We start from the raw sequence: 14146 nt of genomic DNA on the forward strand, positions 1-14146 counted from the left end.
TATACATTTCAATAATTTTACAATCATTTCAACATTTCAAAACTCTACTTCCTTCCCCCTCTTTCTGCGGTTCCTTAAATTTATTATTAATATCTTCTGCATATTCCAAATTAACTGTACTTACTCATTTATTCATCTACTTTAAATATAGACTCTTATAAAACTTTGGGTTATTACAACAATCCTGCCAATGTTCTTATCTGTTTACAGTTTGTTTGTAAATATTCAATAAACCATTTCCATTTTTTAATATTTTTTAAAAATATTTTTCAACTGTCCTCTTCAAGATTTTGATGATGAAAAACCCTCTCTGCCTTCTCAGCTGGCTGCTACGTTACACCCCATAATGATGGTTTTAAGAATTTCCTAACACATTATTCCATTCATGCTTAAAAGGGAGGGGAAAGTGGCGTCTGAAAGCACTTGGCCTAACTATATTCATTTTCTTCTTTGCCCTTAAAGCTGACCTTGAGCTGCTGCTTGATCGAGTAAATGACCTAATAGAATTTCGTATCAATGCTGTTCTTCAAGAAATGAGCACTGTGCCCCTTTGCAATCTCCCTGAAGACGATCCGCTGACCTGCGAGCAATTCCTTCACATGACAAAGGTATAGTCATCATGTACACCTAGCCTTCACTGAGGAAGTAAACCTGCGCCTGAGCTGCACCACTTTCAGCTGCTTGCATTATTGCATGTCCTTACATATAACACACACTTCCCTGCACATAGAAAATAAGCATATCAGGGAGAAGACTAGATTAGACTTCACCTCCTTACTTCTAGTTTTATGAATGGAGTTTGCATTCATAAATGCATAAAGGCATTCAAAAAGGGACTGTTTGCATGGTAAAGTCTACAAATCACATGATTGCCTACCTGCAGTATGGTGTAACAGATGCAGAACTATGCCTCAGATAAAACTACAGAGTCATTGTTGTTTGTTGTTAGAATTCCTGCTCCATGATTGCAGTAATGGGATTGTTGTCTATCACATGACGGTGTATGTTTTTACTCCGCAGAGTGGGAAGTGATGGAGACAGGATGTTTGTGTTACTGTGTTCCGTGAAGTGGGTCTATTGTCCTTTGTTCTTTTTCTCTTTGCTGTTTGATGCTAGAGAGAGAGGGAGCCATGTTGCAGTGCTCTGTGTGTGTTTATATGTAAATAAAGTAGATTAGCCAAAATGCTGAGTTGCTGAGGCCTGTTACGCAAGCTGTGAAGACTCTGTGAATCCCTAAGTGTGCCGATGTCTGTTAGCATCAGGCGCTGTGATGTTCGGGCAGAAGAAAGCTTTTGAAGCTCCTGAACGAACGACCAGGAAGGAGAGAACATGCCAGCAGGCATGTGTCTCTGCTGGGGTCCTACTTGAGTATAGGATGAGCTTCTGACAGTTTAGTCATTTAGTCGTGTCCGACTCTTCATGACCCCATGAACCAGAGCACGCCAGGCACTCCTTTCTTCCACTGCCTCCTGCAGTTTGGTCAGACTCATGTTAGTAGCTTCAAGAACACTGTCCAACCATCTCGCCCTCTGTCGTCCCCTTCTCCTAGTGCCTTCAATCTTTCCCAACATCAGAGTCTTTTCCAGGGAGTCTTCTCTTCTCATGAGGTGGCCAAAGTATTGGAGCCTCAGCTTCAGGATCCGTCCTTCCAGTGAGCACTCAGGGCTGATTTCCTTCAGAATGGATAGGTTTGATCTTCTTGCAGTCCAAGAAGATCTCAAGAGTCTCCTCCAGCACCATAATTCAAAAGCATCAATTCTGACCCACACAGCTCAGAGGCAGAGCAGGGGGGAAATTGGGGAATAATGGGAGAGAAAGATCAGGCAGAGCAGAGAAGCAGCTGGCTGACACGTTGTCACTAGAAAGCATTCCAGACCCTACTTGTCCCAGAATCCGGCGAGCCTTAAAAGTAGGAGAGCAAAGAGTTCAAAGACTTCTTCTTTGTGGAACAGGAATTCAATAATATGAAGCTCCCATCATTCCTATGTTGGACCACAAAACTATCTTCCTAGCCCCCTCAGATGTAAAGCTTAGATCCTCACCATACTCATCCAAATCTTATTCCTGGTTCCTTTGTTATTTTTTCAAATACAGAGAAAAAGCTGCTATAGAGTGGAAAAGGAAATGTGGTTGTATGACTCAGTCCCAAAGTCACACATATAGTTGATTATTTGATGGGTACAGGGCTTTGAATGTATATCTATCGGCCTCAACTTGATGGGGCACAAGCTGGCAAACCAATCTAAAACTTTTCCCCAATAGTAAAAGTTAATATATCCCCCAAATAAAACTATTCATCACCTATTAGGGAGATCCATCTCGACACGGCTGAGATGCAATCTGACTGTTAACTGTTTTTGGCTTTACCAAGACTTAAAGCATATCCCCTTTGTGACATCACACATGACATCAGAATGGCATGTTTGAATTCAGCCTCCTAGACTATCTCCATGCCAACAGCAATGGCCAGTAAACTTCTGCAGCCAAGTAACCATCAGCCTGACTACCCAGTTGTTTCTATCTAGACTATTGGATGTTTATTTTTTGCTCTCATAATCAAAGCCTGAAGAAGAGCTGCGTATAATCTGAAAACCTGCTTCCACTGTTAAAGAAAACTAATTGTCAAGAACTGGGTAGAAGAGGAATGGTGGAGACTGTCTCCCCATCCTGACCCTTCCAAGGAGGAGGAAGAGGAAGACGGTATAGATTTACAACAGGGGTTTGAGGGAGGTCACAGCTCAGAGGCAGATGAAGAGGAAAATTGGGGAATAATGGGAGAGGAAGATTAGGCAGAGCCGGAGCAGCAGCTGGCTGACACGTTGACACTAGAAAGCATTCCAGACCCTCCATCTCCCAGAACCCGGCGAGCCTTAAAAGTAAGAGAGCAAAGAGCTCAAAGACAGAGGGCATGTAGCAGCACCCGTAGAGGAGGTGATGATGACGCCGAATGAGGAAGTGGGAGAGAAGGGGGGTGGAGATTCACTTGGGACAATGCTATTGTTAAAGAGGCTGGGTTCTACAGCCTCTCTCTGTAAAGACTGAAATGAAAAAGGACTGCAAGAAACTGTTTTTTATACTTCCCTGGGCAACCAGCCGGGAACCGCTGATAGCACCCTGACATCTATATGACACCTTTTTCAAGTTGACTCTCTGCTGATTTCTCATCCTCAAAGTGTGGCTTCCACATATTGGAGAACAGACTGTCAGGCAGCAGGTGAACAAAGCACAGAGATGCTATCACTGGCCGCCAGCTGCAAAAAGCAGGCCTCTTACGTATGTCCTATAAACCATGGTGGGAATGGTAGTTCCTTCCTGCTTGAAGAGAGGAGATTCTTGCACTTGGGAGAATGGGATAGTAAGAAAGTTATGAAACTTCTGTCTGATCTAGGGTACAAATGACACCTTTCTCATTCAAGTAAATCTTGGGTTTTAGTAATAAATTTGGTTGCCTTATAGTTTATATATGTAGACAGCAGAGTTAAAAAGTTTTGATGCTGGAGCTACTCGTGCTTGCCCCTGTTCTGTCTCATTCTTGAGGAAGAATAAAAGGAAAAATAAAATACACAGAGTTCCCACTGGTAAAAAATAAATAAAAAAGATTATTTACTTACAGTTACTTCATATTTAAAATGATGGCTTTGGATTCAAAAGCCACATGATCGGAGCTAGTTTCATGGCATCCTTGTGCAAGAGAGGGGTAAGGTAAAGGACCCCTGGGCAGTTTAGTCCAGTCAAAGGCAACTATGGGGTGTGGTGCTCATCTCGCTTTCAGGCCGAGGGAGTCAGCATTTGTCCACAGACAGCTTTCCAGGTCATGTGGCTAAACCACTTCTGGCACAACGGGACACCATGACGGAAATCAGAGCACATGAAAATGCAGTTTACCTTCCCGTCACAGTGATACCTATTTATCTACTTGCACTGGCATGCTAGGTTGGCAGGAGCTGGGACTGAGCAACGGGAGCTCACCCCGTTGTGGGTATTTGAACTGCTGACCTTCCGATCAGCAAGCCCAAGAGGCTCAGTGGTTTAGACCACAGCGCCAACTGCATACCAAGAGAGGGGGAGAACAGAGTGAGCGAACCAGAGGAAGGGGCAGAGCTTAGCTGTTTAGTGGGAAACCACCAAATGTATTTTCTCCTGGGTATCTGTTAGTCCCAAGTCTGCTCTCTACTGACTGGAGGCATGTAAGGTTGCTGGTACCCAATTTGCTGGTGGGCATAGAGACCACTGTCTGCCTCTCAGGTGAGCAGCACCTGCATGACAGCACAGTGGTTAGCCCCTCCCTTTCAGGCAAGCGTCATCACGTGGTCACAATGGCCTGCCTCTCCATTTCAGGCAGGCAGCATTGAAATGGACCATAGCACTTTGCAAGGACAGAGGCTACTTGTGTCGTTCTCATCACAATAGCATATTGTTGGAAAAGTAGCAGGCAAGAAGAGGAAAAGGGCGGGTCGGCAGGCACACACGAGCAGTACAGGGCTTCTCTCTACAGCTGGTGCCGCCAAAAGTTGTAGAGATAATGGAAATAAGTGGAAGAATGGTTTGTGATGCTCTAAATACAACAAAGTGCTATAGACGGCAATGTACTGATACCCTAGAAAAGCAGTGGAGTTGTGGGCCACTAAGAACGAACTAGCAGCAGAGGTAGACATCCCAGATGTTACTGTGAGGTATCCACCTGAAGCAGGTGTTTTATAGAATCATAGACTTGTAGAGTTGGGAGGGAAACTGGGGATCAACTGGTCCAACCCCCTGCAATGTAGCTATCCCATACGGGGATCAAACCTGCAACCTTGACATTATCAGGACCATGCTGTAACCTATGGAGCTATCCAAGGAGATAAAGAAATCAGGTGGTGGGTATAAGGAGCAAGAGAATGAGACAGGAGAAGGGAAGGAGACTGGAAGGACAGTGAGCCTTGAGGGTAGGAATAAAGATTGAGAGGGGACCAGCCAGCAAAGGGCATTTCTGCTCACCCTAGAATGTTGCCTCATCAGAGCTGAGCAGATGCCTTCTGAAGACTGGCCTGTTTGTTTCTGTTGAAATGACATAGTCACAGTGAGTGTGGTGCAGGAATACCAGCCTGGGAATTGGGAGACTCAGGTTCAAAATCATTCCTGCTCAGCTATGCAGATCTCACTGGGTGACCCTGGGCCTGTCACTATCTTTCAAGCCAATCTGCTTCACAGGGCTGTTGGGAAGATAAAATGGATGGTGACAGCAGACATGTCTGCGTGTCTGTCTGTCTGTCTGTGTCTGTATAGACCCATATATGCTTCCCTGACCTCCTTGGATCATCAATGAGACAAAAATGCAACAAAGACTGTTGGCTCTTTCCGTGTGTTTATGTAACTCAAGAGAACTACATACACAGCTGTCTTGTTGCTAGCATTGCTAAGCCAGAATTAAACCTAACTGATTGACAGCTGCATGAATTATGATAGCTAGGAAGTGGAAGGGGCAAGGTGAATATAAAATGGAAGAATGGTATAAAGAGGTGTGGGATATGGTTATTAATGATAAATTAACATGTGCCATTAAGCTAATACAGGGAATATGCAGGAGAAATGATTTTGAGGAAATATGGAAGGTGTTTGTAGAATCTGTACTGTTAAAACGGAAAGGGGTCAAACCATTGCAACAGGTGTTGAAATTTTGGGAGGTTGGATAGTTACAATGGACTGGTCTCGGTGGTGGGGTGCATATATTTATTCTTATTTGTTTATTATTATTACTTTGTCAAAATAAAAAAGAAGATTTTAAAAAGAAAAAATAAATAAATCTAAATGATATTGGCATTTTTGCAGGAACTCTGTACGAAGGGAGCATGCACTTTGCACCTGAAAAGCTCATTGGTGGAGGAAGCAGCAAACGAGCTTATCAACATGTTACTGGACACGGAGGGGCAAATCAGAGGGGATTCTGGCAATAAGTTTCTGAGTGGAAGCAGCAATGAGGAAATGCATGAAGGTAAGGACTGGCATTCCACCACATGTTAACTCATAGCCTATTTCAGGTATGGGAAATCTCTGGCGTGTGGGCCAGTCTTGGCCATCCACGTGTTCTAACTTGGCCTGCAAGGCTATTCCCCCCCCCAACCACGTCCACACACCCATCAGCTGACGTCACCAGTGATGTCAGCTGATGGGCGAGAGAATGGGGGCATTCGCTGCATGCCCTATTCCCAGCAGAGAAGAGGATTGCATAGCCAAGGCAGCAGGATTTCAGCTGAACTGGAGAAGCACGCGAGATGCTTCAAACAGCACTTTTGTGAAGAGCTTTAAGGCAGCTCCTGCAGTCTCGTTTCAGCTGAAATGGGGCTGTGGAAGCTGCTGTAAAATGCTCCACAAAAACATTACACAAGAGGTTTCAAATATTTCTTTTGAAAGTGGGTGGTCGGTGGTCGGTAGAAAAGTTACCCCCTACCTTATTGTTGTCACTGCCATTTGCAGGAGAAGCATGTGAGTCTTAAATGGGTGAGGGTAGAGACTCAGAAAGGCTTTTGCAAGTCTCCTCTCCCTGAATTTCAGAGGGAAAAGGACTTAAAAGACAAATGGGAGCAGACTTGCATACACCTTTGCCAGTCTCCCGCCTTCCTTTTTAAGTCCCCGATCTTGCTCCGATCTTAATGGGATGGGGGACCCACCAAAAGTGTATGCGCAAGCTTCCTCCCACTTGCCTTTTAAAATCAGAGCAAAAGAGATTTTGACAGGTGGGCGCCCCATGCGGAGAAACTCGGCACTGAGATTTCAGAAAATGCATGAGAGCAGAGTGCTCATAATATGACATTGATGGATACTTTCCTTGTTGTACTGTGCTGTGTTTTGTACAAGCTAGTAACTGAAATAATTCTGTGCAGTTGTAGTTGCTCTTTGTAATGTTTAATGAAAATAATAATACTAACTTTTAAAAAGAGAAAAAGAAATAGTGATTACTGTCTTGAAACTGCACTAGACATTGCTCATACACTTTCAGGCCTATATCTGCAAACAAAAGTTCTAAAAAATTGTTCTTAAAAAGAGAAAGGAAAGTTGAGGTTCTCAGGCAATTCTGTACCTGGTCAATTTTGTGTGTGGATTGTCTGTGCTCCTGAAGCATCACAGTACCGTTAAGAGCCATTATGAACAGTCCAATGTATAGCATGGGGCATCTCAGTTCTGACCATAGCTGTCAACCGTCCCTTATTTGGTGGGAAACTCCCTTATCCCAGCGCCGTGTCCCGCTGCCGTCCCTTGTTGATGATGTCCCTTAAATTTCCCGGGTTTCAAAGGAAGCAGCACCCCTCCCTCCCTCCCTGCCGGCCAGGGAGGCTCCAACTGTGTTGCCTGGCTGCGTTGCTCACCAAATAAGGAGTCTAAGAACGACTGGGGGGTGGCGCTTGCATGCCTTGTGCCGATCAAATTGGCCACATTGCCTGGGAATTTGCCTTTGCTCAGTGCTTCCCAGCGGAGAGGTGACGGTGGTTTTCCTTGCTGCATCCCCTTTGCTGGGTTGCTGCGCTGTGCGAACTACCGCTTGAGGCTTTGTTTGGCTGCTGGCTGGGCTTTCTACCTTTGGCTTGGAGGGGCTCAGAAGTCGACCATACCTGTGTTTGGAAAATCCCTTATTTTGGCTGCTGATCCCTTATTTTCGAGGCTGCTGGCCCCTTATTTTCAAATCTGTAAGCTGACAGCTATGGTTCTGACTCATATTGACTAGCTAATTACATAAGTGGCTGACAACAAGAAAAAGCGAGAGAAAGAAACAGACAGACAGACAGAAGGCATGTTCAGATGAACACAAAATATCTCTAAGGGGGACGGGTGCATGTGCAAGCCCTAGTCCCAATTTCATTGTGAGCGCTTCCCCCCTCCCCTTGTTGCACAGGGAAGGTCTGCATAAAGCTTCTATTCATATTCACACAGAACTTTCTGTGCGACTGGGGACTCGGGCACATTTCCTGTGCACATAGTCAAGATTAAGGACTGGTTGCTTAGAAGGCTACTGACTTAACTCCACTGATTACTGTTCCCAGGAGCGGAGGAGGACGGGCCATCGGACCCCTTAGCATCCTCGCATACAGCTAGCCAGATGTCAGCAGGCTTGTCTTCTCCCTTGACCAAGAAAAAGAAGAGGGAAATGGAAATGCTAGAGGAAGAAGCCCAAGAGCTGTTGTCCCATTTCAACCACCGCAACGTGGATGCTCTTCTGAAAGTTACTCGCAACACCCTGGAGGCCATGCGGAGGCGCATCCAAGCCTCTTCTATGTTCAGCTTCTTAGGTAAGTCTCGTGCCATGCTCAGCAGCAACAGCTGGGCATAGCAAAACCACGGTTAAAATTTCAAACATCCCATCTTCTTACAAGCTGTTGTTGATGGAACTGGCTGTTGGTGGTCTTAGGTGAGACTGCACAGTTGGGTGGTACAATATTTGTCTTGTTTAAAGCTTTGCCAGATCAGCCAAGGCCAGCTCAAGACATTTTGCCACCTGAGGCAAAGGGCTAGCTGTTGCCTTACTTCCCCAATTCCACGTTGAAAAGCTCATTAGGCTGTCAGCTGAATCTTTCCCGTAACATACTGTATTTCACTGTCCCCCAAGGGCACCAGGTTACCTTAGGGCAGGCTTCCTCAAACTTGGCCCTCCAGATGTTTTGAGACTACATTTCCCATCATCTCTGACCACTGGTTCTGCTAGCTAGGGATTATGGGAGTTGTAGGCCAAAAACATCTGGAGGGCTGAGTTTGAGGAAGCCTGCCTTAGGGGATACAGGACAGGCTGCATGCTGTTATTTGAACCAGCAATGGACTTACCGTATTTTTTGCTCTATAAGACTCACTTTTTCCCTCTTAAAAAGTAAGGGGAAATGTGTGTGTGTCTTATGGAGCGAATGCAGGCTGCGCAGCTATCCCAGAAGCCAGAACAGCAAGAGGGATTGCTGCTTTCGCTGCGTACCGATCCCTCTTGCTGTTCTGGCTTCTGAGATTCAGAATATTTTTTTTCTTGTTTTCCTCCTCCAAAAACTAGGTGCGTCTTATGGTCTGGTGCGTTTTATAGAGCGAAAAATACGGTATCTCCTGGACAAGTCCTAATTTTTAGCATTGAGGCTGATTATTCCATCCTCTGCATCTCCCCACCGACTTGTGTGCTACACCATAGTCTATGCACAAAGCAGACTTTAGCAATCAAACAGAGCAGATAAGATTCCCAGGGCACACAATCTGCTTCCCCTTGACATCAGTAGGATAACTTCCCCCGATGCTAATGGAGGTGGACTGTAGCTTCCTGAATATTGCTCTTTCATGCAAAAGGGGGAAAGAATGCAGACAGATTAGGGACAAAGGTGCTTTGAAGTTCTGCAGTGCATTGAAAATACATGCTAGTGCTTTCTTTATGAACCGCTGTGGGTTTTGATGAGGAGCATGGTTAAATAATCCTAGATGTCTGCGTTGACAGAATGCTGCTGTTTAATCAGAGACGATATGGTGTCGAGCAGACTTATGCTCTCTCAGCATGGACACCACATGCAACCTTGTTTGCCGGCACACTGAGACACTGTGTGTGGGCCACAACGCAAGTGCTGCAAATCCTAGCATATGCCAGCAATACAGATTTGTTCTAGTGAAGGCTCATCATGGGAACGTCTATAGGACTGAGGATTGGGTGGGTGTTGGGTGTGCTTCTGCTGCACATCTAATCTCCACTGTCAGATTGTTATGGTGGTCATCTCCTCTTCAGGGTTGCATGGCTAACATGAGCTGGTGCATGTGGAATAATGGGCACCATGTGTGCAGGGTCTGTCTTTGCTGAATCATATAAAGATTTACTAGGAACAGTTCTTTTTTTAGTTCAGCACCCCAAGCCAAACCAGAACCATGGGCACCTCCAGTGGAAACACGTTTGGAGTGTCACCAAGTCATCTGTGTCAGGGACTGGACTGAAGAGGAATGGTGGGGCTGCCCCCTTCTCCTGAACCTTCCCAAGAACAGGAAGATAGTATAGATTTAGAACAGTGGTTTGCGGAAGGGCATAGTTCAGAGGCTGCAGAGGGCAGAAGCTGGGGAATACTGGAAGAGGAGAGCAGGAAGAAGGAGAAGCACCAGGGGAGAGCCAGCTGACAGAATCAGTGTCCTTGGAAAACATTCCTGCCCCCGCTCTCCCAAGACCAGATGGGCATTGAGGGTATTAGAACAGAGAGCTCAGAGGCAGAAAGCTCAGATTAACCGACGCGGGAGTGACGTCAATTAAAGGAGACATAGGGGAGTGGGACTTTACTTGGAGCAACACCATCATTGAATAGAGGCTACATTCTTTCTCCCTCTCTGTGAATACTGAATAAATTATGTGGTAAGGACTCTTTGTATTTATCTGCATTTTTGGCTGCCACTGGAGGAGGGATAGGGTTCCCTGAAGCCTTGACACCTGGAAGATTCTTATTTTTCCTTCAGCAGACTGTCCTCGATTAATAATTGTTTGTCTGTCTTGCTGTCAGGGACTGTGCTGCAGAGGGTTGCACTGAGGAGGAATGTTGGGAGCCTTGCCCTCCCCCTGTTCCTGATCTGGATCTTGAATCGTCCCAGGAGCAGGAGGACACTATAGATTTGGAACAGTGGTCTGCAGAGGGACATAGTTCAGAAGGCAGAAGCTGGGAAATACTGGATGGGGAACAGCTAGGAGACGAAAAACTGGAAGGGAGAGAGTTAATAGATTCACAGTCTCTAGACAGCATTCCTCCACCGCCCTCCCCAAAGTCGAGAAGAGCTCAGAAAGTGGCAGAACAGAAAGCACAAAGGGTATGAACTCAGATTACGAGATACAGAAGTGATGTAGATTAATAGGGACAGAAGGGGGTGAAGTCCTTAATTGGGAGCACCGCCATTACTAGGAGATGTGTTCTTTGTTCTCTCGCTATGATTATTATAGTTTCTAACTGGTAAGAAGACTCCTTTTCCTTTGTTCTGCTTATCCACTGCCATGGGGGAGAAAACTGATTCCCCGAAGCCTGACACTTGCCTTTCTTTTTAGATAAGGAGAGTGCCTCCAAGCAGAGACAGAGTGCTCAGCCCATCTTTAAGGCTAGCGTTATCCTTTCCATTCCAAATTTTGCTATGATGCCCACACTTGAGGAAGTACAGCAAACACTCAACAAGGCTGTGGACTGCATTGTAAGCGTCATGAAAGGAGTTGGCCAGTGGAGCAAGGAGAGGCTATCCAAGGTATGGCGCCTCTGTGTTTCTGATAACTTTCCTGATAAGATACATTCAGGTTTGGGTACCACATAATCTCCCTCTCCCCATTGTTTTTGCACAGCAAAAGATGCTAGAAAGTAAAATGGCTGCTTTGCGAAATGAAGGAGACAGCGATTCTGAGACTGAAATGAAACAAACTGAAGTTGGAAATATCCTTGGTAATACTTTGCAGCACTTATGTATGAATCTTGCCTTTATTAGATATACTGGCAGAAATCTGTACTTTTAAAATTGTTATTAAAACTTAAGGAACATTCATGGTAACTTAGATCTCCTAAGCAAGTGAAGTTTACATGGGTTCTACATAATTTTTGTAGGAATTCATGAGCAGGATCCTGCAAGCAGGCTGACGTGCGCAACTCAGGATGATTTTTGCATGTTAAAACATCAGCAAAAACAGATGCACTAGTCCCCATGTGTTTTTTTTTTGCCACATTCTATAATGTATGGAGTCCCTCAAAGCCTGAAGTGAGGTGCAGCTTGTCAACGTAAAAAAATAAATAAATGTCAAGAGACCTTGTTTGGAATCCATATTTAACAAATAAATAAGATAACAGAATCACCAGGAGAAGATTGAAATGCCCTCAAGGAAGCAATTGAACCAAGAGCCTATTACTTAGCTTAGCATCAATATACTGCAAAGTATATACAGCATGTGATTTTAGGCTGTGCTTAAGTTTTTAGAATGGTCAGCACAATGTATAATGAAGATGTGTTTTGAGATTTGTGATTTTGTCTCTGAGGCCTAATGTATTAATGTGATGATTGCAACTTTTCCCTGCTCAAGACGCTGCTTCAGATACAGCCTCTGTGATCTTGCCTTCTCCTGTCCAAAACAAGAACTACTACAAAAGCATTTCAGAGAATAAGGAAATAATTAAGCTGATGTCCGTTCTTAGCACATCTATCAACTCCACCAGAAGGGTAAGTAAATGTGTAGAGGGGATCTTTAAGTGAGGCGGCTGGTGAAAAGGAAGCAACCAAACTGGGAAGAGAAAAGAGTCACAGAAAGGGATGGGGAGGAAAGTACATGGAAAGCAAGAGGAGGAGGAGGAAGGAATTGGCAGAAGTCAGTGGAAAAATGGGACTGCAAACATTGTTAGGAGTGTCAGCTTGAATTTATTAGTGCAGAAAGTATTGATCTGATGTGTAGAGATCTTTCCTATTCTAATTAGTTCAAGAGGGTTCTGGAAGCTTCTCTGTGTGAAAGAAACAAGCAGAAGGTTCATGATGTTTGGGTTATTCCTTCAGAGAAGCAGAGTACAGCTGGCTTAAACTGGTCCTGTTATCTCTTCTGTCAAGGCTAAGGGAGCTGGGCATGTTTAGCCTGGAGAAAAGGAGGTTAAGGGGTGATATGATAGCCATGTTCAAATATATAAAAGGATGTCACATAGAGGAGGGAGAAAGGTTGTTTTCTGCTGCTCCAGAGAAGCGGACACAGAGCAATGGATCCAAACTGCAGGAAAGAAGATTCCACCTAAACATTAGGAAGAACTTCCTGACAGTAAGAGCTGTTCGACAGTGGAATTTGCTGCCAAGGAGTGTGGTGGAGTCTCCTTCTTTGGAGGTCTTTAAGCAGAGGCTTGACAACCATATGTCAGGAGTGCTCTGATGGTGTTTCCTGCTTGGCAGGGGGTTGGACTCGATGGCCCTTGTGGTCTCTTCCAACTCTATGATTCTATGATTCTAAGGTCATGCTGACTATAATAGTAAGGCCAGAAGGTGCCCTGTTTTCACTCTTTCTATCTCTTTCCTTCTGGTGTGGTGTTCTGTATATAGTAGGCTTAATGTTAAGTTTCAGCTTTGTTATAACTTACTGTAATTTAAGTTAAGTCTGCTGCAACTGGATTTCTTACGGACAGTGCCAATCCTGATTGGATTAGATTTGTTACCATTGTGCTCATTTGCCTTCAGTAGCAGTAAAGCTCTGCTGGATTAAATACAATCGCCTCTGGTCTATTTTTGGGGAATCCTGCCACGTATTTAAGTTTTTACTGTATGTTGGAATCTGCTCTGCATCAATATTGAGTAGAATTTCCATGACGAGGAGAGGGTGGCGGAATGCAACTATTGCAGGACCATGTCTGACCTGGGCAGCCTTCTGAGCTAGCAGAATTCCACAGTCCCTGAAATGGGGGGGAAAACAACAAATAAATCTCATTGGCTATCAGTGCTTAACTACTTTTGCTTTTGGCTTTGTGACTTTCCTTACATTGTGAAGGAAAACACCCTATCAAGAGCTTTGTCTCAATACATGCCTGAAGGCCTTTTCTGTACCTGACCAGGAATGGAAGGGATGTTCTGGGTCCCTTCCATTTCCAGCCAACCAAACCCACATTGCAATACGGCATGTGATCCTGCCAATCTGCAGAGGGCATCTTTGTTTGTTTGTTTGTTATGCCATTCAAGACTGCAGGGTTCGCATACAGGAGCTAGAAAGAAATAGTGACCTTTTTGGACTATATAACAGTCAGTTGAGATGGGACCTTTTTCTTGGCTCGCAATGCTGGTCTGTTTGCATGTTTGGGAGCTCGTAGCTTTAATCTTTTGCAATTTATATATACTGTAAATTAGAATTTTTTTGTGTGATTGTGGATGTTGCTTTGACTGAGCACACAACTCCATGCTAAGCTACTAAAATAAATGCAACATTAAAAACCTTCCCTAAGAACACTTTTTGAAGGTTCGCAAGTTCTTTTTTAAAAAAAATAAATTAATTTTAAGACTCTCCTCCCTGGAAGAGAGGGGAGTGGTTGTGGGCGGGAGCCCGAGCTCCGCCCCTGGCCGGGGGCCTTAGCCCCCGCCCCTCCTCACCTGGCTGGCGCCCATGCCCACCGGAGGCAGCCAACCAGGTGTCTCCGGGGGGCGTGTTTAGCAGCTTAATGCTGCGGCTCCAGCTCCGCCTCCTCCTCAGTCG

The 14146-nt window shown here is 44.9% G+C and overlaps 1 protein-coding gene across 5 annotated transcripts in view; it reads left to right on the top strand.

Moving 5' to 3' along the window:
* DNAH5 (dynein axonemal heavy chain 5) overlaps positions 1 to 14146 on the top strand; it is a 178137-nt gene that overhangs the window by 38389 nt on the left and 125602 nt on the right. For all 5 annotated transcript variants that reach the window (XM_053397140.1, XM_053397141.1, XM_053397142.1 and 2 more), the window contains exons 17-22: positions 463 to 608; positions 5812 to 5974; positions 8019 to 8264; positions 11006 to 11196; positions 11291 to 11387; positions 12017 to 12153. In XM_053397140.1, the coding sequence (XP_053253115.1) occupies positions 463 to 608; positions 5812 to 5974; positions 8019 to 8264; positions 11006 to 11196; positions 11291 to 11387; positions 12017 to 12153 (980 nt within the window). The remainder of the gene's footprint in view (positions 1 to 462; positions 609 to 5811; positions 5975 to 8018; positions 8265 to 11005; positions 11197 to 11290; positions 11388 to 12016; positions 12154 to 14146) is intronic.

This window comes from Podarcis raffonei, chromosome 7, assembly GCF_027172205.1.
Source record: "Podarcis raffonei isolate rPodRaf1 chromosome 7, rPodRaf1.pri, whole genome shotgun sequence".
In the NCBI taxonomy this organism is placed as follows: Eukaryota; Metazoa; Chordata; class Lepidosauria; order Squamata; family Lacertidae; genus Podarcis; species Podarcis raffonei.